This window comes from Barbatula barbatula, assembly GCF_947034865.1.
Source record: "Barbatula barbatula genome assembly, chromosome: 19".
Lineage (NCBI taxonomy): Eukaryota > Metazoa > Chordata > Actinopteri > Cypriniformes > Nemacheilidae > Barbatula > Barbatula barbatula.
The window spans coordinates 22,408,344-22,435,435 of record NC_136782.1 but is presented as its reverse complement, the minus strand read 5'-3'; the positions used below and the strand labels follow the sequence as shown (position 1 = coordinate 22,435,435).

Sequence of the window (27,092 nt, the reverse complement as noted above, 5' to 3'; positions counted from 1 at the left end):
ATGTGTTTATATAACAAGTTAAATGATTCTAGTAAATAATATCTAATGTCAACATCTCCTGGTGGTTTATTTATCATATTTTGCATTAATTGAATGCTTGGCTGAAAAGATGCGTTTTTAATCTAGATTTAAATTGGGCGAGTGTGTCTGATCCTGGAATAATATCAGGAAGGTTATTCCAGAGTTTAGGTGGTACGTATGAGAAAGCTCGACCCCCTTTGGTGGATTTAGTTATTCTGGGTGTTATCAAAAGAGTTTTGAGATCTTAGAGAGCGTGATGGGTTGTAGTGTGATAGAAGCTCTGTTAGGTAGGTAGGGGCTAAACCCTTTAAGGCTTTATAAGTGATTAAAAGAACTTTAAAGTCAATACGATACTTAATGTGAAGCCAGTGAAGGGTTGATAACATTGGGGTTATGTGATGGTATTTTCTGAACCAACTGTAGTTTGTTTATTGATGATGAAGGACAAACACTAAGTAGCGCATTACAGTAGTCAAGTCTTGAGGTCATAAATGCCTGAATAAGCTTCTCCGCGTCAGCAACACACAGAATATTTCATAACTTGGCAACATTTCTTAGGTGGAAAAAGGCTGTTTTTGTGACATTTGAGATGTGATTTCTAAATGACAGGTGTCTGTCTAATATAACGTCTAGATCTTTTACTGTATTTGTTGGAGTAACAGCACATCCTTCAGTAAGTTCAGACGCCTCCGAGATGTCTTGCAGACGTCCAATAGATGTTAGCCAGATGTATGTGTGCTGAATACTGAAGAACAGATATGACGTTTAAGACTGTTGTGATGACTAGACACAAACACTCAACAGGACTCACGTGACGTCATCACAGATGCATTTGAGCGAACCGACGATGGTGATGTGACGTCATCGCCGCGAGCTGTCGGGATGGCATCCGCTCCCATCGCGCTTGTAGTTTTCCCGCAGCATTTCCAGGTCAGACGCGCGTTGCTTCCTGTGCGGCGCGTCTGGACTAAAGATGGCCGGAGATGGAGGCGCATTGAAGGATATCAATGAGATTAAATCTCAGTTCCGCACTCGGGAGGGATTCTACAAGCTGCTCACCCTCTCAGACTCACAGCAGCGGGCCGGGCTGCTGCCGCGGGGACCCTCGGCGGGCGTCACGGTGGGTCCCGGGGTCACCACGGGCTCCATCCCGGGCGGCGGTGCTGGCGTGGGGCTGGTGCAGGGGCCCGGGTCCTCCGCCAACTCCTCGCCCGGCTTCCTGCCTCCGGTTCGGGTGTCGATGGTCAAGCTGAAGCCGGAGGACCCGAGCGAGGATTCGGAGCGCGTGTGTTTCAACATCGGCAGGGAACTTTATTTCTACACCTACACGAACATTAAGAAGGTGAGAACCGAGCTCGAGCATCTCGGACTGACTCGGACCCGCGATCTGATCTGATGAGTTGAGTTCAGTGTCATCAGTCTTTGTTTAAGATTAGCTTCAAAAACTGATGTTTGGAGATCTGTTTACTGGTTTGTAATGGGCAGATTATACATCAATTAAACAGATGACATTACTGGATGACCACAAGAGGTCACACTTGACCTGAATTGACCTTGGCCAAAATACGAAATACCACCCAATTACATTTACATTTATGCATTTGGCAGATGCTTTTATCCAAAGTGACTTACATTGCATTATTCTATAAATTTATACACAGGTATCTGTAATCCCCTGAGATCAAACACACAGCCATGTGCTGTTTACACTGAGATACAGGAAAACTTCCTTTGTAGTTTTCTCACTAAATTTGTAGTCATATTAGAGGGGGGACAGAATGACACGAGAAGCATCATTATTGTATTCTTTACACCGAGATCGGTAAATCTGTTAGCAAATATCTGCTCAAAAATGTGATTCCTTATTAAGATGATAAAGAAACTGAGCAATTCCTCACATCATCGGTGCTCGGGTCCTCAATAACAACATCTCTTTATCCAACTTTCCCAGACAAATACAATCTTATATAAACTATTAAATGTGCCTCAATCCGATCATTTTGAACAGTACCTGGACACTGAAATGGTTACGTGTAATGCAGTTGTTTTGATAGAAGACTATGTCTAGTTTCAACATCACTTGTTCTTCAGACAGTCCTCTTTAAAAAAAACTTAAGTCCAACATTTTGAAAATGGGTCCATGAAGCCACATATAGATCCTCATATCTCTACGTCTGAACCTTATAGGGCTTTACAAATATAGTTCCTAAAGACAAGATGACCAAGTGCAAGAATCTAAAAGGACATTGAGGTATCTCTAACGGTTCTGGAGTTACAGGCATGCACACAACAAATGCCCTTTCTTCATATTTGAGCTGTCCCCATTGGCATAATATGCATTTTGGATTGCTAAAATGAACAGATATGCAGGATCTCCATGTAAAAATAAAATGATGATGCTGGCGTATTTCTCATGTCATTTCATATCTCCTCATAGTTTATATTAAAAGCTGTCGTTTTTACCTCCGTCTACAAATTAATTGATGACTTAATTACTATAATTTTTTGACATCACTCCAGATGTTGGTCTTGCTTCTGCAAAAAAAGAAAAAAAACATTCGAGCCGGCGAAATATTCAAAATTTGGTTTATTTTGACACGGAATGACATTAAAACATTCAAAACCACTAGAACAATGTTATCACGTTCATTATGTCAAATGTCTCCGATGACATGTGATGTTGTTTTTTAAGAAGGGATCTGTATTGAAATATGACGTCTGTGTGTGTGTGACAATCATGTTAATGCATGTGTGTGTTTTCTGTCTGTGTGCAGGCGGTGGATCTCAGTAAACCTATAGACAAGCGCATTTATAAAGGAACTCAGCCTACGTGTCATGATTTTAATCAGTATTCTGCTACAGCGGACAGCGTGGCGCTCCTCGTGGGCTTCTCTGCCGGACAGGTGCAGTATCTGGACCCCATAAAGAAAGAGACCAGCAAACTCTTCAACGAGGAGGTGAGGAGGGTCACTGTGTGTCATCTCTCTCTGTCCTTAAAGGGACAGTTCATCAATTCCTGCCTTCAGATTGAACCAAACCTGCAGAAATGTCTTTGTTCTGCTAAACACACAGGAAGATATTTGCTCAGTATCCAAACAGATCTCATCCCCCATTGACCACTATAGTATTTATTTTCCCTACTATGGCAGTCGATTGCGGATGAGATCTGTTTGGTTACTGACATTCTTCCAAATATCCTTCTCTGTGTATATCAGAACAAAAACTGTATAGAGATTTGGAAACACCCGATTGCTGCACAATATTGAAGACAAATGTGAGATAATAATGACCAATATGTTTACTAGGGCTGTGTAATTACTGAAATATCACACATGTGCATATCGCTGAGGTTTGCGATAAATGAGTTATTTCATTCTAGGAAAAGTTATGTTTATTTAAAGTTTTATATGGATGCTGATAGTATAGTATCTATCTGGCACGTGGAGTCCATCAACAATCCGCCTCGGCAAAGTGAAATTTGTTTGATTTATTTTTGTTTGTTTACGAAATGTCAAATTTGTTTAATGCAACAGTAAAACACGGCTGTTCACTCTCAGAAGTTGTAGTGATGTTTTCTTTTTCCTAGAATAATGTGAAATATATGTTGGTTATGCAATTTCTTTAATACCTTTTAATTAGATTTTAAATAGATTTTAGAAAATGAAATATTGTATCAAATATCGTATTATTTAACATGCTATCATCACGTATCGCATTTTCCCTCAATATCGCACAGCCCTTATTTTAACATTGCACAGACGTAGATTACAGTGAAAAACTAAATGAAGTGTATAATCTTTCCGTGGTTACGTGAGTTGTTGTACTGTGTTGGACTGTCAGTAACTGCTTGTCTTCATGTTCTTACAAGGAAACTTCATCTGATGCCGATCGTGTCTTTTATGGGCAGATTATCCTGATCAGATGCTCAGATTCATTCAGTTTTACAGACATAAACGCAAAAGAGACGTCAGAGTTCATCATTCCTCCTCATACTTCAGTTAAAGGAGAAGAGGAACCTCTTTTCAACAGAAACCCTTCGCTTTGTAATTTCCTCATGGCAGTTTGAGTTTGTCAATCGAATGGAAAATGTTTCTTGCACTGTACAGTTGAATCGTTTGAACTTGACCAACATTTGCATGTTGTTTTGCAGTCAGCGATGAGAGCTGAAGAGATTAAGTAAACGCCTGTCTTTTCTCTTTCGCAGAGGTTGATAGACAAATCGAAGGTCACGTGTCTGAAATGGCTTCCAAAATCCGAGAATCTGTTCCTGGCGTCTCACGCCAGCGGTCACCTCTACCTCTACAACGTCGAGCACCCGTGCGGCACCACGGCCCCTCAGTACTGTCTGCTGCGGCAGGGGGAGGGATTTACCGTCTACGCCTGCAAAACCAAGACGCCCCGTAACCCTTTACTGCGCTGGGTGGTCGGCGAGGGCGGCCTGAACGAGTTCTCCTTCTCTCCCGATGGCGTGCACGTGGCCTGTGTCGGTCAGGACGGCTGCCTCCGCGTCTTCCACTTCGACTCCATGGAGTTGCAGGGTGTGATGAAGAGCTACTTCGGGGGCCTGCTGTGCGTCTCTTGGAGCCCGGATGGTAAGTATCTGGCCACCGGCGGAGAGGACGACCTGGTCACCGTGTGGTCATTCGCAGAGAGCCGCGTGGTGGCGCGAGGTCACGGCCACAAGTCTTGGGTGAACGTCGTGGCTTTCGACCCCTTCACCACCAACCTGGACGACGAGGAGTCGATGGAGCTCAGTGGCAGTGAGGAGGACCTCCAGCAAGGGGCGCTGCACTTCGGCCGCGTTCGCACCAGCAGCACGCTCTCCCGCCTCTCACGTCACAGCTCGAAAGGCGGCGCCTCGTCTGTGTCGTACCGCTTTGGATCCGTCGGCCAGGACACGCAGTTCTGTCTGTGGGACCTGACGGACGACGTCCTCTATCCCCGTCTGCCGCTCTCCCGCGCCCTCACCAACACCTTTGGCTCGTCGACCGGCGGTGCGGCCCTCAGCAGCACCGGAGGAGGAGTCGAGGGTCACCATCATCCTTCCAACCCCCTGCAGACATCCACGCTGCCCCTGCCGCTGCCTCGCTCGCTGTCCCGCTCCAACTCTCTCCCGCACCCTGCCGTCGCCAACGTGTCCAAGAGCCAGGGCACCACGGAGGGTGGGGGGACAGGTGGTGGCGGCGGAGGCACGGTAGGCAGTGCCCCCTTCAGCATCGGCCGCTTCGCCACGCTGTCCCTACAGGAACGCAAATCGGACAAATCCGGGGTGGGAGGGGAAAAGGAGCACAAGCGCTACCACAGCCTGGGCAACATTAGCAAAAGCAACGATAAGATCAACGTGGCCCCGCGCGCCAACCGACTGGACGGAGCCAAAGTTCTGGGCACCACGCTTTGTCCTCGCATGAACGAGGTGCCGCTGCTGGAGCCGCTGGTGTGTAAGAAAATCGCTCACGAGCGTCTCACCGTTCTGGTCTTCATGAACGACTGCATCATCACCGCGTGTCAGGAGGGACTCATCTGCACCTGGGCACGACCCGGGAAAGCGGTGAGTCCGTCGTCACCTCTTCATGTTGTGCACACCTGCTCTTTATATGAAACATTCGTCAGAAGCAGATGTTTTAACCTCTGTTTTTTATTCTCTCAGCATCCGTCTCAACCGTTGCCTGCTCAAAATGGAAACTCGCCGAGTGGGACGGTGGTATAACCCAGCCAGAGTCAAACCACCGCAAGCGGAACTTTATAGCTCTTCTGCATTTATTTATTCTATCGTTGAGACTATTCACATTGTACATATTTTGACTACTCCGCGACGGAAGAGGACAACGCGTAATCGAAAGAGTTAATATATGAAGTTCTTTATTGTACATATAGTCAGAAAGATGTAGCGCAGTCAGCGCGGCTAAGAAGGTGTTTTGCTTTCAGCTGAATGTTTAGTGTTTGGGTTTTCGGGTAACTCTTGTAGCATGGAGGCACTGCTCCGTACACCCGCTGTCACCTCTCGCCACATTTTGCACATTTCCAGGTCGCTTTGATGGGGTCTGAGCTACGGCTGAGCGGGACGTTTCATCACATATTCATGCTGTTAGCGTTTATATTAATCATGCAAAGCTGATGGATGCTGTTAGCACAGACCTGCATTAGTATCTTTGTACAGGATCATGTGCATATATTGTGTAAATTAATATCAAATCAGTGACGCCTACAAAGTGTCTTCGAAATCAAGGTGTTTACCGTTTGACATGAAGAGAAACACGTGTGTAAACGTTACGGTCAGTAATGTACAGATCATTCACTTCAAGCACTCTGTATGTTAATAAACACTCCTGTTGTTCACAACTTCACACCTGTGATACAGAGTTTGTACTCAGAAAGTCAAACTACTGATCTGAGATCTGTGTCATTCCTGTTGTGCACACACAGTTTTTTAATCTGCTTTTGCTTTGAACGTCTTTTGTCATGATCACTTGTATATTGTTTTGTTTGTTTCAGATGTTTTATATTTTTTATGGTTGTGTTGTATTAAGTCTCTTAAGATGCTGTGGACCAATAAGTGGACGTTGAAAGTTTTTCATACATTTGTTTACTTGGAACTTGTTTGTTGTTGTTTTTAACACATTCAGTGCTGAAGGATCGTTTCTCTCTGTGTCATAAACAGAGCTCTTGAAGTATCTCTATGATTCAACTTCCTGTCAGGAGCTTCCTGTCTCATACACGTGATGATGTTGGAGAAGGTTAAAGCTTTCATTTAACTTCCACTATGTGTGTATGTGTATGTGTGTTTAATTTTTATTTTACGCCGACAGGATCACCATAACCGGTTTATAAATGAGAAACTGTTATTAAAACATGAAATACTCCTGCAGTATGCTGTCTGTTTATATCAACTGTCGCCCTGTCTACACCGGATCAAACCACAATGGAAACCCATTGCAATTAAACATTTTGTACACACGTTGTGCTGTTAACGTCAATCTATTAAAAATCATGTTTTTATTGTGTTAGTTAGCTGTATTGTTTTAGTTATTACAGCTTAAATCAAAACAAACCAACTGCAGTTTGATTTATATTCATTGTAAAGCACAACGAAAATATATCATTTTGGAAAATGTATCTCTATTTGGAAATAAAGTCTTCATATATAGTTAGTTTTGTTAATGGCTGCAACAGAAATGTGTTTTAACTTTATAATTCATCTCTATTCAATAGTTTTATGTAATTTGTGTTATATTGTCTCTGGGGTGTATTAAACACACACATGTCGGTTATTGCACGTTGCACGCAACACATCATCTGTGTGAGGTAAGAGCTGAAGTATAAACGTCTTCTCGGAGAACACCTCAAGAAGATCTTCACTTCTGTCTTCTTCACTTAGACGCTCTGGTAAGACTTTTACCTTTCTTCACTGTACAGACGCTTGTATTCGGTTTGCACTAGTAAAACTATTACAATATAAAGAAATTACAATTGATTACAAAAGATATTGTCAATATTCAAACATGCAGTCACTTGATGTCTCTCTCTCTTTATGTACACAAGGTCATGATGTCGATGTTTAGGGTTCATATTCTGCTTATAAATGTGACCCTGGACGACAAAACCAGTCTGAAGGCTCAATCTTCCAAATTGAGATTTTGACATAATCTGAGCTGTGATGTCTGGTTTTGTTCGAATAGGACAATATCTGAGGGTGTAAAGAAAATCTGGATATTGAGCAAATCACCTTTAACGTTGTCCAAATGAAGTCCTTAGCATAACATATTTCTTTAATTTAGTAGTTTACGGTATAATTTACTAGATATCTTAATGGAACATGATCTTTATTTAATATCCTCATGATTTTTGGCATTAAGGAAAAATTGGTAATTTGGACTCATCAGAAAACATCTAACATGATACTCAAAACCAGTAGCACTGGAACATTTGTACACAGCCAAATTTGCCATTGTATCTACTTTATTGTGGTTTATATACACTGTGAGTGTTAATTTGACCTTTTTTAACACTTGTGTTTTTTTCTGTGTACAAATGTTCCCGTGCCTCTGCTTTTGAGTAACATGTTAAATGTTTTCTGATGAGCTAAAATACATCACACCCTATGGGTCAAAATTACCAAATTTTCCTTAATGCTAAAAACCATTAGGATATTAAGTAAAGATCATCCACTTTTAATAGTGGAATAACTATTGCTGATTTCCACTGGTTTGGTATGGTATTAGAAATTAGGCTTACATTTCAAATAGAGGCAATAACGGACGATATTTAAAGAAAATAAGGCTCTATTTTATCAACTTCTGCTGGCTTTTTTGTATCCAGGGCATTATAAACCTGCTGAGTAGTGAGAGTGTTGATTTAAATCCTCTTCTCTCTTTTAAAGGACGCGATGAGCACACACGAGCATGAGTCTCAGGTGAGTTTGTTTTCTGTGTACAGTAGATTTGATGGCAGATGGTGTTTCTAACTGAATCTCTGCAGGAGCTCAGGAACCGTGAGCTGAGACACGAGAATGTCCTGCAGGTCCAGAGTCAATGGAACAACATCCGTGAGTCTGTCTCTCCGTACAATACTGTGAGCTGTTGAGGAGACGTTATTTATTTCGTGATGAATCCAGACACAGAAGGTGTTGGTTTGTGTGTATGATGACAGATCTGGTTCTGGTGTGTTTTCTGTTGGGAGTGTCTCTCGTAACTCTGTTGGATTGCTGTCGTGTGTCGTCTGAGCCGTGGGTTCTGCTGGGTTCTGCTCAAAGCCCCATCTGGGACTGGACCGCTGTGTGCCTGGTGCTCTTCTACACTGTCCTGCAGGGGGCGCTCTATTATCTACCTGTAGGACAGGTGAGACCAGAACGTTCTCTGTGTTTAAAAGAAGATCTTTTGAGAAATGTCTCTGTGGTTTTGTGTTCGTAAATGGAAGTCAATGGTGTTGTTTGATGATCAACACTCTTCAAAATATCTTATTATGTGTTCTGAAGAAGAAAGAAACCCTCACAGGTTTGATGTGACATGAGAGTGAATAAATGTGTTTTTCTCAACTATATGACTATATAAAATAGATTAGATGAGCATGAAACTGGTATATGTTGTGCTTTCACATGCATGAATTGTGTTTCTCTGAATGTATTTCTCTTCACATATACAGGTAGCGGAGGGCAAGAGGAGCATTCATGGAAAGCGATTAAAATATAAACTCAATGGTAAGAGATTAGACGTCAGATGGAGGTGTTGTGTGTGATCTGTGAGTAATGTTTTGATGGTAACATTAGGTCTCCATGCGTTCGTGTTGACCGTGGGTCTTGTCTTGAGTCTGTGGTTCTGTGGGTTTATACGGGCCGGTGCTGTGACCCAGCGGTTGTTTGCGTTGGTGAGCGCAGGTGTTTTTGTCTCTCTGCTGATCAGTCTGATACTGTTCCTGCACCCACTCACAACATCCACCTCTACACATGTACAGTACACCAACACAGGTACAAACCTTCCTCTTTCCATCAATGCACACTTCTATATTGTGTGCGTTTGTGTCTGTGTCTATGTCTGCGCGTGTGTGTGTAGCTGTGTATGTAGGTCTAAGTGTGTGTGTGTGTGTTTCTGCGTGTGTGTGGGTATGTATCTGTGTGTGTGTGTGTCTCTGCACACGTGTGTGTGTATCTGCGTATGTAGTTCCAAGTGTGTGTGCGTGTGTGTGTGTGTGTGTCAATGTGTGTGTCTGTGTGTATGTGGGTATGTATCTGCGTGTGTGTGTGTGTGTGTGTTTCTGTGTATGTAGGTCTGCGTGTGTGTGTGTGTGTGTGTGTGTGTTTCTGTGTATGTAGGTCTGCGTGTGTTTGTGTGTGTGTGTGCCTTTACACTCCACATCAGATGTTTTATGTCAGTGAGTTCATATGGAACTCATGTTATCTTCAATACAGGAATGCCCATGTTGAGTTTTATTCTGGGTCACATCATGGACCCTTGTGTGGGCGACATCGACGTCAAGCAGTTTGTTATGGTCAGGATTGGATTCATCGGTTGGGTGAGTCTGTCTGTGTAAACCCTTCTTCTCTGCGTGCTTTAACATGCACATACACACGATGATGATGATGATGATGATGATGATGTGTTCATGTCCGGCAGGCCGTGATGGATGTGATCTATCTGCTGACAGCTTTAGAGATGAAGGACTCGCTCTCTCTCTCGCTGCTGCTTGTCATTGTCTTTCATCTCATTTACATACTGGACTTCGTCATCGATGAGGTCAGAGAGAGATTACAAGAGTGTCACGAAAGAAAATAAATCACATTTAAGTGGTAACACTTTACTTTAAAGTTCCCTTTATAAAGCATTTGTAAATGTGTTCGTTAATGATGAATAAGTAATTTTCAAATGCATTATTAAGCAGTCATAACTGCGTAAATAAAAAAGGATTCTAATGAAATACCTGCCAAATAGTGAGCCATGTTTAACTCACATGTATTGATTCATTATTTATTTACAAAATAGGCTGTTAGACTGGAGACTCAAGGTTGTTATGTTGGTTCTTATTATTGTATATTTCATATATTATGTCACTTTTCAAACCATGTTGCTTACTTGATCCGATTCTGAATGTTTTATGGTGCTCCACAGAATGCCTTCAAATCATGATGCTTATCCAACGCAGTTTTTTTTGCTTACCAAGAGAAATTCATCAAACTCTTGATCACTTTTTAATACTAAATGCACAAAGGTAGTCGTAAACTTGTTTGTTTATGATGTTTTATTAATGATTCAATTACTTCCAATATTTAATAAAAAACTGAAAATATTTATTTATTATTTAGTGTAGAAACATAATACTTGCTCACAAGGCTGCATCTCTGATGTGAGTGATATATTTAGAATATATTACTTTATCCCATGAAAGTGCACTTTAAAGAAAGGTGGAAGCCTGTATTCATTCACAACTTCAAACACAAACATTTTTTAGAATCTCCCATCTAAAAGCCTATATTGCAAACAACATCAAGATAATAATGAATCTCTGAATATGCTTAATACATTTATTGAGCATTTATAACATGTGAGTTTAACATGGCTCACTATTTGGCAGGTATCTCGTTAGAATCCCTCTTTTTGTTTATGGAGTTATAACTGCTTTATAATGCATTTGAAAAGGACTTATCAATCATTAATGAACACGTTTATAAACGCTCTATGTAGGAAACCTTAATGTAAAGTGTAGTTATATAAACAAAATCGAAACAAATGGTTCAGTATACTGGTAACAAATCCATTCCTTGAGTGTTTTGTGTCACGTCCATAATGCAAAATGTCATCCATAACGCAGTTATTGAATCCTAACGCTAGTGAACGAAATTGAATGAACATCTGCTGCCTGTGAATGAAGTTGCATTCGTGTGTTTCTGCAGGCGACTATATTAACAACTAAAGAGTTTACAGAGGAGCCGATCGGGTTCATAATGATTTTGGGCGAGTATATCTGGATCCCGTTCTTCTCCAGTTTACCCGTTTACTTTCTTCTTCAAAAGCCCAATAACATCCATCACCTGTCAGCTGTGTTCATCTGTCTGCTGTTCGGTGAGAAGAATCTTCATGACCTGATGTTTGAGATACACACACACACACACATACTCTACACAAGCGTGACACAATCATCTTCATCAGTGAGGCGCAGTAGAGAATACAGATATGTGAATCCTCAGACAGGAAGATTGTGTTTGAACACCTGTCTTCTCTTGATCAGGTATTGGGTTCCTGATCTACTATATGTCCAATGAGCAGAAAGACGGTTTTCGCAGAAATCCACATGACTCCAGCTACTCCTGTGTGTATTACATCTTCTCACTTTTCTTTCTTATAAATCTCGCATGTATTAAACACAGATGTTTTTGTGTAAACACATTCAGCCGTTGATCTGCTGACTGATATTGAATCTGGCATCATGCATGTTTTTCCCACACACGTGTTGTAGCAGCGGTTGATACTTTTGTCTTCTTTTAAAGCTCTAGAGACGATCAGAAGTCCGTCGGGTCAGAGTCTCCTGGTGTCCGGGTGGTTCGGTTGGGTCAGACACCCGAATTACTTAGGAGACATTGTGATGATGTTTGCCTGGTGTCTCCCCTGTGGTACGGATGAATAGAATAAGAGCATGTGATTGTCGTTGTTTTCTCACTTTAGTGAGTCACGCGCTCTTGTGTTTGACCTGCAGGATTCAGCAGCGTTCTGCCGTATCTGCCAGCATTACAGTGTTTTAATTTACTGAGAAAACGAGCCAATGAGATTGAAGAATCTTGTGTGAAGAAACACGGAGGTGCCTGGAGAGAATACTGCAGAAGAGTCCCATACAAACTGATTCCTTACGTGTACTGAAAACTTGATATGAAACACACTTTCAGTATTTGAACTACAAAGTGGCCCAATTCAAAGTATACTAAAAGCAGAATACTTACTACTTGAACTAAAAAAACACTTAAACTTTGCTTGTGTATACTTGTTCAAATGAAATATAAGTCATGACACAATTAAAGCAAGACTGACGCACAAGAGGAAGCTTGATTTATGAATATTTATGATTATAAAACTAAACAATGTGATCATATAAACATGGCTATGTTTGCTCTTGTGTTGTTTCAAGAGACAAAATAATCATCAATATTCTCAACAATAAAATCACATTTTCACCAAAGGGTCTCATGAATGGGCGGTGCCAGAATAAATGAAGTTATCAAAAACTGTCACAAAAATTGCCTTTTGTATCAACATCATCTTTTCCCTGTTATGAAAAAAATCCTATTTCAACTAGAAAACAGCCACTGTTTAATGTTCAAGTCCTAGCGAACCGGAAGTTACAATCGTTTTTACTTCCGCATTTTGACGCATTCCGAGTGAAATGGGATTTCATTGGATGTATAAAAACAGCCATAGCATTTTGTAATAGACTGGCAGCAGGCTGACAGTTGAAGGGGAGGAGTTAACGGACGACATACGTAATCTAAATGGATTGTCGTTAAAGGGTGGAAGTGCTTTTTCAGATTGTAACTAAAGATAATGAGGGCACACGAATTTAAAAAGAGAACGACCCACATTGCCAAACTATTTGTTCTATTATATGAAAAAAAATAAGCATCGTCATATTGAATTTCACTGGGGCTTTAATTTTAGAAATGATTTCGTGAAAAGCTAAAAACGGATTCACCGACATCCATTAAAAAAACTCAATTAAGATCATTTTGATTCCTAATAAAACACATTCGTCTTGAACAGGAAGCGACTCGTACTCATGTGAAGGAGCCGCGGTGCATGACGGGAAACTGTCAGCCATTTCACCACAAAGTCTCTTCAGGCTCAATAAACCCGCCGCTGCGGAGAGAATAATCAAATCTCTGTAAACACTCGACAGGTGAGTCGTCCTCTCTCACGCGTTCTGTCTAACCCTACACGCGGTAAAATCATCGTGTTCACTGTTGTCATGAATGTTACAAACATCGTGTCGTAAAATGAGTGATTCGCAGAAGCGTCTCGAGCTGAAACGGCGAACAGTCGCGCTCAGTCTCTTCTCTCTTCGATCATTTTAACTCATTCTTATCGTTTTAACCTCAGTAATGTGCACAAACACTCACTAGAATGGAGCGTTAATGTGTTGTGCAGCTGTATGTGACCCCTGTAGTTCGAATAACGTTTGTAATCGTGTTGTTTTCGCGTCGCTCGTTAAAATGATATTTTGTCTCTTCTCTCAAATCTCCGAGCAGCAGCCATTATGTCATCTGGTTGGAGGCGGGGCCTAGGCTGCAGGCTGCGCGCCGATTGGTCCACCTTGACTGAACTTACGGCCCCGTTTGTGTTATTGTCGTTTATAGGCTGAGAACATGATGATTGACATGTCTTGACTCGACTCTGTTGAATGTCATTCACGTAAACGAGAGAATTTGACATTATATCCCGAAGCTTAAAATGATAACAGTGTAAACCTAGTGAGCTGTTCTGATTTTAGGATTGTACTGCCTGATATGTGAGAATCAGATCTATCCAGATTGTTATTTGAATATAGTTAATATTACAAGAAAATGTACCATGAAACGACAGGCGCTTATTTGTTGTATATTTTCCTGTGAAATACCACGGGCTGTAAATATGGTTGGTTATCATTTACAACAAAGGACAATAATATAATTATCTAAAACATCACTGTATAACCCCTCTACCTTTTTAGTACGTGCATGTTTCTCTGTATCATGTGTGTAACGTGTGTGTGTGTGTTTAGGTGATAGTGTGTCAGTATGGCCCGTACTAAGCAGACCGCCCGTAAATCCACCGGAGGAAAAGCCCCTCGTAAGCAGCTAGCGACTAAAGCTGCCCGTAAGAGCGCTCCCTCCACTGGAGGAGTCAAGAAGCCCCATCGCTACAGGTGATGATGAAGCATTACTCTGTTTTTCTTCATGTTGACTCGCAATTCATCTCACTGTCTTTTGTGTGTGTTTAGGCCCGGAACTGTTGCTCTGCGTGAGATCCGTCGCTACCAGAAGTCCACTGAGCTGTTGATTCGCAAGCTTCCGTTCCAGCGTCTGGTCCGTGAAATCGCCCAGGACTTTAAAACCGATCTGAGGTTTCAGAGCGCTGCCATCGGTGCACTGCAGGTCCGTTCACACACACTGAGGGGATAATGGTGATACACTCTGATCACTGCGTCTTGTTATTGATCGTGTGTGTGTGTGTTTTGCAGGAGGCCAGTGAGGCGTACCTGGTGGGTCTGTTTGAGGACACTAACCTGTGCGCTATCCACGCCAAACGTGTGACCATCATGCCCAAAGACATCCAGCTGGCACGCCGCATCCGTGGAGAACGTGCTTAGACTTCAGTCTCTTCTTCTTCTTGTCTGCACGTTTTCTTCATCTTTATTTGGTTATTTTTTTATTGGAGTGTCAGATATTGTGAGTGATCTTTCTGTGTTTGTGTTTGTGTTGCCTTTGTACTCTCGGACATGTGTCTGCCCTCAGGATACTAATAAACTAAACTACAGGACCGGAGGTGCTGATTCAACACTTAATGCAGATCTCGCACTGTGACGTCTCGACACGTTCAAATCTAAATCATGAAAAAAGAAGTCAAGACTGTTCACCATCATTTTAGGTGCTAACCTTCTCATTTTCCTCTCTGGATATTTCACGCATTTGTTTTGAATCTGTATTGAGTCTTGTGTGTGTGGTTTTTCATTATTTTTTAATACACAGATTGGCAGATGTGTGTATAATTTCAGTGATGCGTTCTGGGATTGGGTTCTGAATGTTCTTTACACATAGCTTGGAGGGCATGATTTTGTATTTGTGTTCTTTGGATAAATTGTGTTCTTAAGCATATGTAGCAACAGACTGTACCTGTTTTGTACCATTTGATAATAGTCATGAGTCTATTTGTGAAAAATTTGGCAGACACTCAGGATTTTTCTACATTCATCATAGTTTTTATCACAAAGTGATTGTTTTCTCTGTACTACACAAATAAGGAACAATAAAGAGGTGTTAAACTACACACTGTCATTTCCTGGGTTGTTAATATTGAAGAAAAGATGCATATTCATTATAAAAGAACATGAGAATTTCTTTGAGTTTTCAGTAGCTTTTAAATGATTAAACTACATGTTGTAAATGTAATAATTTGTTTTATGAACGTTTTCAAAATCACAGTTAGCACAAACTTACTACGATCTTAAAACAGTGACCAGTAGAAAAACTCTGGTAATACAAATGTAATGATGTTTACTTGTAATAAACCCATGGTCCTATTTTCACCAGAGTCTGGCTGCTTCCAGGAGCAGTGAACAATTCATAATAGATGCTTTTGTTTACTTCTACAAGACTCCCGCTGATCGTATGGTGGTATTATTTGGAGTAAAATGCAAAGACCATGATAAATAAATACGACAAGCATTCAGTGCCTTAGTATTTATGAGAGTAACAACATAATACCTTGTTGTCTATACCATAACTGTTCTGTCGTATAATGTGTGGAATATGTTTCTAAAACGTCTATAACGGTAGCGAATCACTAATATTGTATTTTATACCCGCGCCATGCGCCGCGGTGCATTATGGGAGCAGCTGCCTTGCGCATTTCCGCTCCCATTGTGCGCGAGAGACGGTAAATAACAGCGTAGCTGAAATCAAAACACTTTTTGAAACTGCATTTCCGCACAGGTAAGACCTTTCACATCACATTGAATATAAAAGTGTTGCTTAGTGGGCATATAAGCAGGGACACGCGTGTTTTGTTGTTATTCGCGTGAATTTAAGCGCCTTTATGTTTGCGTCTGTGAAATACTGAAGCAGTTCAGTCGCGCGAGCTACAGAATCACTCCAAAACAGAGCGATCATTCACAAACAACGAAAACCCACGAAGACGCCCCAATTCCTGCTTTAAACACGAGATCTTGAGTCCGCGGGATGTCGTGTGTATAATCCGAGTGTCATTTTCAAGAACAGTCGAGTCAGTCGTGGGGAAAATGTCGAAGTTTTATGGTTAGTTTCTTTGTGTTCGCGCTCAGTTCCATGTCCGTGTCAGACGGGCGCCATGATGGCGGCTAAGGGGGCGTGGCCCGCGCAGAGAACCCTCTGTATTACATCATCTCTGATGTAATCACGCCGCCTGCTCGTGCTCTTGTGTATATGACAATTTATTTCTAATAAAGTAAGAGAAATTCATCTGAAGATCTTACACAAAATGTATCCAACTGATATGTGGCTTTCTAATTTTATGGATATTGGGAAAGAATGTTCCTTTTGTAACAACTGCGAGGAATCGTTAAATCATTTGTTTGCTGATTGCCTAAGTGTAAAGTCATTTTGGAAAGATTGTTTTTTTACTTTTTCTGTTAAAATTAATCTAACGATATCACTGAATGTGAAAGAAATTATTTGCTATTTTGAGAATGATGATAAAAACATTCAAAACTTTGTAAATTTTGTCATCTTGAATGGCAAATTTTTTATTCATAAATCTAGATTGTCAAAATCTCCTCCTTTATACAAGGTTTTCTCTAACGAACTCATTCTGTTAATGAAGTCTCTTAAAATTGTTAAAAACTCAAAAGCTATGTCTATTGTAAGATATTATGAATCTGTATTTGGCGTCTTGTGAATGTCTCTTTTTTTTCTTTATTCTTTTTTTTCTTTAATCATCTTTGGAGTTTATGTGCATGAGGCCTGTTTTTTCTGTAATGTTATTTGCATGTTCTAAATAAAAAAAAAAGTGTATATGACAATAATATATCATTTCTGAACTGTTTTTTCTTGAATTTTATTTTTGTCTGGGCTCAATTTTATTTCATGTGTTGCCTTTTATCACGGTGTTAGTACCTCTGTGATTATTGTCCATTATGTGGTTGATTATGCTTTAAACACGGCTCAATTGGGAAATATTTTCATATGTAATCATGACTGTGTGTCTCTGTATCATGTGTGTAACGTGTGTGTGTTTAGGTGATAGTGTGTCAGCATGGCCCGTACTAAGCAGACCGCCCGTAAATCCACCGGAGGAAAAGCCCCTCGTAAGCAGCTAGCGACTAAAGCTGCCCGTAAGAGCGCTCCCTCCACTGGAGGAGTCAAGAAGCCCCATCGCTACAGGTGATGATGAAGCATTACTCTGTTTTTCTTCATGTTGACTCGCAATTCATCTCACTGTCTTTTGTGTGTGTTTAGGCCCGGAACTGTTGCTCTGCGTGAGATCCGTCGCTACCAGAAGTCCACTGAGCTGTTGATTCGCAAGCTTCCGTTCCAGCGTCTGGTCCGTGAAATCGCCCAGGACTTTAAAACCGATCTGAGGTTTCAGAGCGCTGCCATCGGTGCACTGCAGGTCCGTTCACACACACTGAGGGGATAATGGTGATACACTCTGATCACTGCGTCTTGTTATTGATCGTGTGTGTGTGTTTGCAGGAGGCCAGTGAGGCGTACCTGGTGGGTCTGTTTGAGGACACTAACCTGTGCGCTATCCACGCCAAACGTGTGACCATCATGCCCAAAGACATCCAGCTGGCACGCCGCATCCGCGGAGAACGTGCTTAGACTTCAGTCTCTTTCTCCCACTCTTTGTGTCTCTCTTTTTCTCTCTTAATGTTCGTTGGTAGTTTTAGCGCATTAGTCATGGTAGTGGCGTCTGACGTATGTGGTTGTTTTTGTTTTTTGGCAGCAGACTATTAAGGTACTTCTTGTTTGCATGTACCAGCCTGTTTCGGATCAGCCTCAAACACACACACTCTTTGCCCATGTGTCTCGATTGAAACAGATTGCAGACGGGGTCAGAGGTCAGGGCTGATGTCTGCGTTTAGAGGTTAAAAACTTGCGCAGGGTGCTAGGAGAGCCCTGATCCATCCCAGGATCTCACATGAACATGAATGGCGCCCTGATGAACGTGTGTCTGTGTTTGGGGCTGTCGGTCAGAGTCCGAGCATCTCTCCAGCAAATGTGTATTATTGCTATTTTAAGAATAACTTTAATTATTAATGTCTGTTTCTTTTTTTAAATACATTCATATAAGCTTGTTTCATAGATCTAGAGCATATTTTTGAAGAAAAAATTAAAGAGGTGGAGATTCCTATAAAGAAATTTTTACATTTCAAAATTATTTTTGTTTTCTAAAGGATAAATTTCAGATTAAATGTGTGTAAAGGGATATTACCCATGATTCTGTTCTCCAGGGAATGACATGATCCACCTGTTCGTTGGGTCTTTTGATAGGAAAGTCTTCTGCTTAAATAAATACATTTGTTGACTTGATGATGTTCTTCAGTTTAATTTTGTGTACATGATAAAAATAAAGACGAGAAGTCTTTTCTGTTCACATCTTAACGCTGATGTGATTCCTTGGGCAGATGTGTAATCCTGCTTGATATTTGACTATTATTCTTTAATAAGAGTTTGATTACAGAACATTCAGGTGTTTAAATAAGATGATCTTTGTAATTTGAAATTTCTCCTATAACATAATAAATGGATGTCGCACACTGTTTTGTGAGATTTTAGTTTCTTTTAATGAAAAGATGCTTAAAACAGCGATTTTTAGGCGTATACAATAAAGCAAGCATCTGTTTATTTGTTACATACTAAAAAGTATAATTCGCCCCAAAATGGAAATTTTGTCATCATGTCATCATCTCATACCTGAATAAATGAGTTTGTTCTGATGAAGAATGTTAATCATTTTCAGTTCCGGTACGTCATAGACTACCATAGTAGGAAAGCTTCAATGCTAGTCAAATGAGCCCCAGAACTGGTGTTTGTTTAACTGAACATTGCTAACATTCTTCCAAATATTTGTGTTTAACAGAACAGTCGAACTGTCCCTTTAATGCAATGCATTTATTTGATTGGTTTGATTTCCATGGGTTCTATTTCTTAATCCGTCACAGTGAAACATTAAAAGTTTGAATTTGTTTGACGTAAAATCGAAATCCGCTTTTAATAACTCCGCCCCCACACACGGTGGCGCTCACAGAACCCGGTACGCTCGTGAGTCACGTGACCATCGACGTCAGCCCTTTCGCCGCTTGCACGCGCTACCGTTGCGCTGCTGAAGACCGAAGCGACTGCAAAATAAACTAAAACATATATGAAGACGAAACAACAACAATAATAATAAAGAAATAAGATAAACTCTGATCTAGAATCATGGCTACGACGTTTGAGCAAATGAGAGCCAACGTGGGCAAACTGCTGCGAGGAATCGACAGGTTAGTTCTCGTTAAAGATGATGAATCAAACACACTGAATTCATAAACACTCATTCTGGTCTGTCGTCATCACAGCACATGTTTATGTGTCGTTTTAAGAGCTTTAAATGAATGAGTGGTGTTGTATCTGCAGGTATAATCCAGAGAATCTGGCCACACTGGAGCGATATGTGGACACACAAGCGCGAGAGAACGCGTATGACCTGGAGGCTAACCTGGCTGTCCTCAAACTGTGAGTGTGCTTTTACACACGTGTGTTCATATATCACATCTCACTAGCTGTTCAGTGAGTGGACTCTTTCAGCATCTTTAGGGTTATATCAGTATAGATGGATGTAGAATAGCAGCTGTTAACCGCTTAAACATATGTGCTAGTTGAATTGAAAATGCTTTCTAAGAACTGTCACAAAAAGGATTCAAACAAAAGCAGGTGTGCGAACATTGGCAGTCAGATTGTTTTGATGTTTTCTTTAGGGCTCTGATATGTCCATTTTGGCCGATGACAGATACAGAATCTAGATATTAATATAACATTTCCTAAGACTGAAACAAAAGGCAAAAAGTGGACAACTGCTTTTATATGAAAACACCGATTGCAGAAAACAAGGTAACCGTTAGATCTCTCTTATCCCCTGAAAATCATGAACCAAGCCTAATTTACACCAGTTAAACATTATTTGACCTTTAAACATTTCTGTTATTTTTTATTTAATAAACAAATCATAGATGTTCTTCCAGAGCAACCCAGAAAAATGTCTAACAGGTCTCAAGACAGAAATCATTCAGACAGCAGTCTGATTCACACAATATTCTTTTGTTCCTATAATGTACACATTCATAAATATCTACATACTGAATCTACATCAATAATGTTTTGCTAATATCAGTAAGTGAAAGATCACGACAGAAAGACACAACTGTACTGGATTATAACTGTGAGTAGCTGAAGAAATTATTTATGATTTATCGGCTATATCCGCCTCAATTTTATTATCGCCAATAACATTAAAAATGTATGCCTAGTTTACTTGTTTATTTTGATTTTATTTCGGGTTAGGGTTAAAAAAGCCTAAACAGGGACTGCAAACTAGCCACCGGCTAGAACTCTCTATGTAAAGCATCTGTACCGCTATTCTGCATTGTCCCTGTAAAATAAACCATTCATAAAATAATAACTAAAATGATATGAACCGCTATTGTGTGTTGTGTGTTGTTAACCCTGTTGTGTGTGTGTGTATTGTCAGGTACCAGTTTAATCCACCATACTTCCAGACCACAGTGGCAGCACAGATTCTGCTCAAGGCTCTGACCAACCTGCCTCACACAGACTTCACGCTGTGCAAGTGTATGATAGACCAGACCCACGTATCCTTTTAGAGAACTTTTGACCTCCAGCTCAGAATGATGACAACAGCCTCATCTCAGATGTTGTTTACATTCATGTTACCACAGAAAACAGCTCTTGTTGGTAATGTTTGGCTTGATTTGTGAAAGTATTACCTTCGTGTTGTCAGAATTGATGTTTGTCAGTCATGAGATTCCTGCCGTTTCCTTGACTACGGTGTCGCAGCAAGAGGAACGTCCGATAAGACAGATCCTATATCTCGGTAACCTGCTGGAGACGTGTCACTTCCAGAGCTTCTGGGTAAACTTACACACACAGACATGCACTCGCAGCTTCTAGGTATATATTTGAGATGAAGTTTACACTGTATGTGGGGTTTTTCAGGCCAGTCTGGAGGAGAACAGAGATCTGATTGATGGAATCACAGGATTTGAAGAATCTGTGCGAAAGTGTGAGTGATATTGGATCATCAAACCATCATTTTTACTGAGCGCTTTGGCTCTTACATATGCATGAAAAAATAGTCTTGTTTTACAGAAATTAAGAGTTGTTAAATGTACTGTAGACTTAGAATGAACCCAGAGTTATGGGGTGTCTTCTGTTGACTTGGGCTGTTCTTAGATGGCAAGCAAGTTAGTGAACCAAAATTGTTAATTTTGACATCAGCATACAGTATGTGTTTATTTTGGAATTGTGATATATTTGGACATGTTTGCTCTGTCTGTTTTTAGTCATCTGTCACGTGGTGGGAATCACATATCAGAACATTGAGTACCGACTTCTGGCTGAGATGTTGGGAGATCCTCTGGGTGAGAGTCTGCACACCAGATCACTCTTGATTGTGTGAATACAGTAGTGAGAATGTGATTCTCTTCACAGACACGCAGGTGAAGGTTTGGATGAATAAATACGGCTGGACGGAGAATGAGGACGGACAGATATTCATTCATAACCAGGAGGAAAGTGTCAAACCCAAGAACATAGTGGAGAAAATCGACTTTGAGAGTGAGTCTCTGTCTGTGAATGTCTGACGCCTCACGTTTGTCTTTAGTGCTGTTGAAATATTGGATGATGTTCTCTTGTGTTGACAGGTGTATCCAGCATCATGGCGACATCACAGTAACACACATGCACACGTTTCCAGATTTTCCCCTTCATTGAAATTTGCAATAAAGTCATTTTAATAAAAGAGACACAGAGTCATGACTTTCTTGTTCATCATCAAAATCACTCATCAGACTTATGTGACTTCATTGTCATCTGGATATTTTGTGTTTTTGTTAGGATTAAAACTGTGCGCATCTACTCTCAGTATGTTGTATTGCAGTAATCTAAACCTTTTAAGGATCTTATGGCGCGAATACGTGTTTATCTGTGTCTTTGGTGTTTTATAAGTTGCTCATGCATGTATTAGACACGTAAAATGCCAAAAATGAAATTATCAGAACATTCTATCTAAAAGCGAATGCTCACCCAGACCTGCCCGAAAACGCCTCGTGTAGCCACACCCCCACAAATCTACATCAGTTCGTGGTATGATTTGACTAAGTCCGCCCACATTTAAACACAAGTAAGGTGGGCGTACCTGTCAGTACATTTAAAGAAGAACCAGATGTTCCAAATATGGTATGAGCCGTTACATTTCCGTTGCAGTATTCAACCAATCACTACGCACTGGTGAACTGGCCAATCATAGCACACCTCGCTGTTCAGAGCCATGAGCTTTGTGTTTCAGAGAGGCGGAGCAAAGAGGAGATACAAAACATGCACAGTATGTGGACAATACAGCGTTTTCAAACCTTAAATCGTGTTTACACATTACATTACATCTAAAACAAACGGTAATATCCGCGTCATATGACCCCTTTAAAATCAAATCGAATTTTAAAATGAAACATTTCAAACCCCAAAACGTTTCCTGTGGACACAACGAGAAAGAATATATTCAGAATATATTCGGTGTGTCGTTGATCAGGAACCTTTTAAATGCGGCTCCTTTAAGCCGTGACGTCATGACGCGTTCCAGGCGGCGCGCACGTGCAGCGAAGAGGAGCGCTGTCCAGGTGCTGAAGCGCGTGAGTGTTTTATCTCTCGCGCATCAAATGCGAATGTCGAGGTTCACACTCGTTATTGTAAAGGATGTGTCAGTCAAAATCTGCGTGTGATTTGATTGACGTGAGCAACGCAAACAGCGTTTGAATGTCTGTCTGATGTCTCAGGTCCGATCTGTTACTGTTCCTCTAGTATAAATGAATCCTAACGAATATGAATCAGACTGAAGTGTAGTGGAGTGATGCAGATGAAGGCTTGAACACTTGTTTTCAGCAGGTGTGGTGCTGATGATGGAGGGCCGGTCTCTGTCTCTGGTGTCTGACACTCACGGGCAGCAGCTCATCTCTGTTCTCCAAACCTTCAGAGAGCAAAACATGCTGTTTGACTTCAGCATTCGTGTGCAGGGCGAGACGATCCCGTGTCATCGCTGTGTCCTCGCCGCGTGCAGCGACTTCTTTAGGTGACACGCAAACATTATGACATTCAACTGGTGCATTGAATGCATTTATTTAGACCATGGTCTGTTTGAATACTCCATTCTGATTGGCTGGAGGTGTGTATATTATCGCTTACTTATTCCATTTGGTATTAAAATGATTTGAATTTGTGTGTGTGTACAGGGCAATGTTTCAGCTTGACATGAGAGAACGGGATGATGGCTCAGTGACCCTCAGTGACCTCCCGGCATCTGCCGTTCACACATTCGTGGACTATGCGTACTCCGGTGAGATAGAAATCAGAGAAGATAATGTGGACGTGATGTTTCAGCTGGCCTCCTTCCTGCAGGTGAGTCACAGGATGATTTCAACAGACGTTATATAACAGCATTGTATTCAAGTTGATTCGCAGAGATCTCTTTGATTTTTGAGGTGGGTTTCCTCTCACGCGCCTGCAGCGACTTCTTGATCCAAAGCCTCGACCTCTCCAACTGTCTGCAGCTGTTAGCGCTCGCCGAGGGTTACGGATCGCCACGCCTCCTGCACTGCGCGGCAGAGTTTGTCACGCGGAACTTTCACAGGCTATCCTCCCGAGCGGACTTCCTGGAGATGCCAGCGCGGGTCCTGGGACGTTGCCTGTCCTCTGACGGCCTCAATGTTCCAGATGAGGAAAGCGTGCTGCACGCTCTCCTGCGGTGGACTCAACACGACCTGCAGACGCGTAAGAGTCTGCTGCCAGAGCTCTTGTCACAGGTCCGTCTACATCATCTCCCTCACGCTGTCCTGGAGCACGCCGCTCGCTCGGAGGTGCTGTTGTCCAGTGATGAACGCTGCCGTTGTCCAGTGAGAGATGCAGTGGGACGCGTTCAAGAGTTCAGCGGGTTGTTTCCAGATGCTCGTCCTTCCACCACATCCAGCTACATTTACGTCCATAAAACAGAGGAGAGCGGAGAGAGGCGTCATGCTTTTTGCTATGACATCAGCGCGGACCGCTGGATGGAACTGGCACAGAACGTTGCGTGCCTCTCGGATCTGGCTGGATCAGCCCTCAGCAGTTTTGCAGAGAAGCTCTTCATAAGTGGAGGATGTCGTGGTAGCTGTCGTCGTACCGTTCGTCTGCACATCGCTGAGCCTCATCACGACGCTACGGATGAAGTCTGGTGCTACTGTCCCGTGTCGAGCACCGTCACGCCGGCCCCTCCCATGAGACACTCTCGAACTATGCACGCATCCATCAGCGCTCTGCGTGGCATCTACGTCATCGGTGGGAAAACTTGTGGCCCCAGTGGCCTTTGTAGTCTACGGGACGTGGAGTACCTCGATCCTCTGAGACGTGAGTGGAAGAGCGTCAGTCCTTTACCCAAAGGAATCTACTTTCCTGAGGTGAGCACTTGCGGGAACATCATATACGCCCTCGGCTCTGAGGTGGAGATTACAGAGGCCTTTAATCCGTCTCTGGACTGTTTTTTCCGCTACGATGCGGTGACGGATCAGTGGTGTCAGCTTGTGGCAGAGTTTGGTCACGCCACACTGGCAAAGGCCGTTTCCATCAGCGAGACTTTATATCTGTGTGATCTGTCCACATATAAAGTGTTGAGTTTCTGTCCAGACACGTGCTTGTGGAAGGGCGAGGGCTCGTTCGAGTGTGCGGGTTTTAACGCCGGTGCCATCGGGGTACGGGATAAGATCTATATTTTGGGTGGAGATTATTCTCCTGATGAGATCACAGATGAGGTGCAGGTGTATGACAGCGGGCGCTCAGAATGGCAGGAGGTGGCACCAATGCCACGCGCTCTCACAGAGTTTCACTGTCAGGTGTTGAGCTTTAACACGTACAGAGACCCTTGGAAAACACACTGAACTGAACCGTATGGATCCACAAAACATGTTTCAATGTTGTCAGCTTGATGCTCAGTTACTGCTGTTTAGAATCTCTGAACTTCTGCTGTGATCGCTGTTAAATAAACCAGTAAAACACCTCCGTTCATTCAAATCAAGTTTAGGACTCAATATTATTGGAGGAAAACGCAAACAAATATGAGAAATGTTTGCAATAAACTGAAATAAGGTGAAGTTGACGCACTAAAATGAAAAAGTAATATATAATAAAATATTTATATATTCAACTTTTATAGCAATATAATAAATGATTAAACACTGTTTAAATCCGTAGGGCAGAATGTCAGCAGACATCCCTTTGGGTTCTGCTCTGATCTTCTGCAGAAACATCATCAAGGTTATCTCACATCGTCTGTCGTTCAGCATCACATGATGTTCACAGTGAAACAGAAGCTCTTCATGAGTCCTGATATTGTTTGACCAGAAGCCACATGAGCAGAACTGTGATCAACACGATCTTGAAGTTCAGGAACAACTCTTGTGTCGATTGCTATTTTTGTTACTTTATTTTATTGTGGCTAATTATAAGTATAATGCTTAAAAATGAATGCATGAATAAAAAAACAAAAAAACAAGGGCTTTCGATTCAGACTTTTTTTCAAGTCGATTCCGATTCCAATATTTGGTTTGGGTTTTACTACATATTTGTATTTGTTGTTAAAAAATTCACACATTTTAAATGCAAAAGAAAATAAAGAGTTGTTTACAGTTCTTCATCAATCTGTCCGGCGTGATAAATAGAGATTGAGGTGTGATTCAGATCACCTGAGGCTTCATCTCGTCTTCTCGTAGGTTCATCTGATCAAGCCACAGATGTTTCTGGAGACTCTTATGATGGAGATAAAGTTCATTTGTAGCCATAATAACTGAGAAGAGAGCCAGATATGTACAGCAGCTTCTCAAACACCCCACAGAGAAGAAGCTGGAAAAGACAATGCTTAAAGACTGTCAGTCTCACTTTAACGTCTCATAATTGGGTAAACTGCTGTTTTCATGAGAGCCCAGGAGGCGCCAGAGCAGCTGCCCTTGAACCCTGAAACCATCTAGAGACATCCAGAGATGTGCGCATGTGTTATCTGATGAGTTCACGAGGAGAGTCAGTGTTTCCCTAAACCACCTTAATGACTCATGATCAGATTCACCAGTAGAAACAGGACCTCTTCCATCATTTTCTTCTTTCTTTACAATCACAAATGAGTTGAAAAGGCAAATGTGTTAAACCTCTTTATTTCTTGCAGTTTGGCGTCTGGTCATGACCGCTTTTGGATGTTGTCGTGGTGTGATAGATTCACTCTCAGGTCTTCAGTGTCCATTTCTAAAAACTCCTGATGATGATCTGCTTCAGAAACATCTCTGATGGTCTCTTTGAACCCTTGGCAATAGTCTCTCAAACGAGCCGTTGGCCAAAACAATTACAGTTTTTTACGATTGCTTAAGCACAATTTTGAAAACACACAATTAATACAACACTACACCAAAGTAGCACAACACTTCAGATCATTTGCAAAATGGAACGCATTTTTCAAAACTATCCACAACTTTTTAAAAACAATATTTTGTTACCATACGAAACACACACAGTTCATATGACTGTAATCTTTTTGAACCATTTACACACTGCTGTTGCTAACCTAAAACACTTTTAG

At 41.6% G+C, this 27,092-nt stretch overlaps 6 protein-coding genes across 7 annotated transcripts; all 6 read left to right on the top strand.

Annotated features, from left to right (window-relative positions):
* Positions 1-816: 816 nt before the first annotated feature.
* LOC306908240 (WD repeat-containing protein 20) lies at positions 817-7,163 on the top strand. Its single transcript, XM_079480936.1, has 4 exons — positions 817-1,363; positions 2,796-2,978; positions 4,226-5,569; positions 5,669-7,163. Exons 1-4 carry the CDS (start codon positions 995-997, stop codon positions 5,726-5,728), a joined length of 1,956 nt encoding a protein of 651 aa, XP_079337062.1. The 5' UTR covers positions 817-994; the 3' UTR covers positions 5,729-7,163.
* Positions 7,164-8,404: 1,241 nt separating this feature from the next.
* Positions 8,405-12,534, top strand: LOC306908110 (delta(14)-sterol reductase TM7SF2; the record flags this gene model as incomplete). Its single annotated transcript, XM_079480699.1, has 11 exons — positions 8,405-8,431; positions 8,497-8,563; positions 8,668-8,855; positions 9,160-9,214; positions 9,284-9,481; positions 9,923-10,026; positions 10,128-10,247; positions 11,402-11,570; positions 11,737-11,817; positions 11,996-12,118; positions 12,202-12,534. The coding sequence occupies 11 exons, from the start codon at positions 8,405-8,407 to the stop codon at positions 12,360-12,362; spliced, it is 1,293 nt and encodes a 430-aa protein (XP_079336825.1). The 3' UTR covers positions 12,363-12,534.
* A 431-nt stretch (positions 12,535-12,965) lies between these two features.
* On the top strand, positions 12,966-15,518 carry LOC306908610 (histone H3.3A). The gene is made up of 4 exons (XM_079481647.1): positions 12,966-13,392; positions 14,254-14,397; positions 14,473-14,626; positions 14,713-15,518. Exons 2-4 carry the CDS (start codon positions 14,270-14,272, stop codon positions 14,839-14,841), a joined length of 411 nt encoding a protein of 136 aa, XP_079337773.1. The 5' UTR covers positions 12,966-13,392; positions 14,254-14,269; the 3' UTR covers positions 14,842-15,518.
* Positions 15,519-16,060: 542 nt separating this feature from the next.
* Positions 16,061-18,760, top strand: LOC306908609 (histone H3.3A). The gene is made up of 4 exons (XM_079481646.1): positions 16,061-16,183; positions 17,465-17,608; positions 17,684-17,837; positions 17,921-18,760. The coding sequence occupies exons 2-4, from the start codon at positions 17,481-17,483 to the stop codon at positions 18,047-18,049; spliced, it is 411 nt and encodes a 136-aa protein (XP_079337772.1). The 5' UTR covers positions 16,061-16,183; positions 17,465-17,480; the 3' UTR covers positions 18,050-18,760.
* Positions 18,761-19,197: 437 nt separating this feature from the next.
* eif3k (eukaryotic translation initiation factor 3, subunit K) lies at positions 19,198-22,263 on the top strand. Of its 2 annotated transcripts, none has more exons than XM_079481645.1 (8): positions 19,198-19,713; positions 19,847-19,945; positions 20,958-21,078; positions 21,284-21,358; positions 21,443-21,509; positions 21,790-21,867; positions 21,938-22,063; positions 22,150-22,263. In XM_079481645.1, exons 1-8 carry the CDS (start codon positions 19,652-19,654, stop codon positions 22,179-22,181), a joined length of 660 nt encoding a protein of 219 aa, XP_079337771.1. In that variant the 5' UTR covers positions 19,198-19,651; the 3' UTR covers positions 22,182-22,263. The 2 variants fall into 2 exon arrangements, with proteins under 2 accessions (XP_079337771.1, XP_079337770.1); XM_079481644.1 differs by having other exon boundaries at positions 19,500-19,713; positions 21,281-21,358; positions 22,150-22,250.
* Positions 22,264-23,397: 1,134 nt separating this feature from the next.
* On the top strand, positions 23,398-25,407 carry kbtbd3 (kelch repeat and BTB (POZ) domain containing 3; the record flags this gene model as incomplete). Its single annotated transcript, XM_079480698.1, has 3 exons — positions 23,398-23,570; positions 23,731-23,896; positions 23,980-25,407. 3 exons carry the CDS (start codon positions 23,398-23,400, stop codon positions 25,405-25,407), a joined length of 1,767 nt encoding a protein of 588 aa, XP_079336824.1.
* Positions 25,408-27,092: the final 1,685 nt, after the last annotated feature.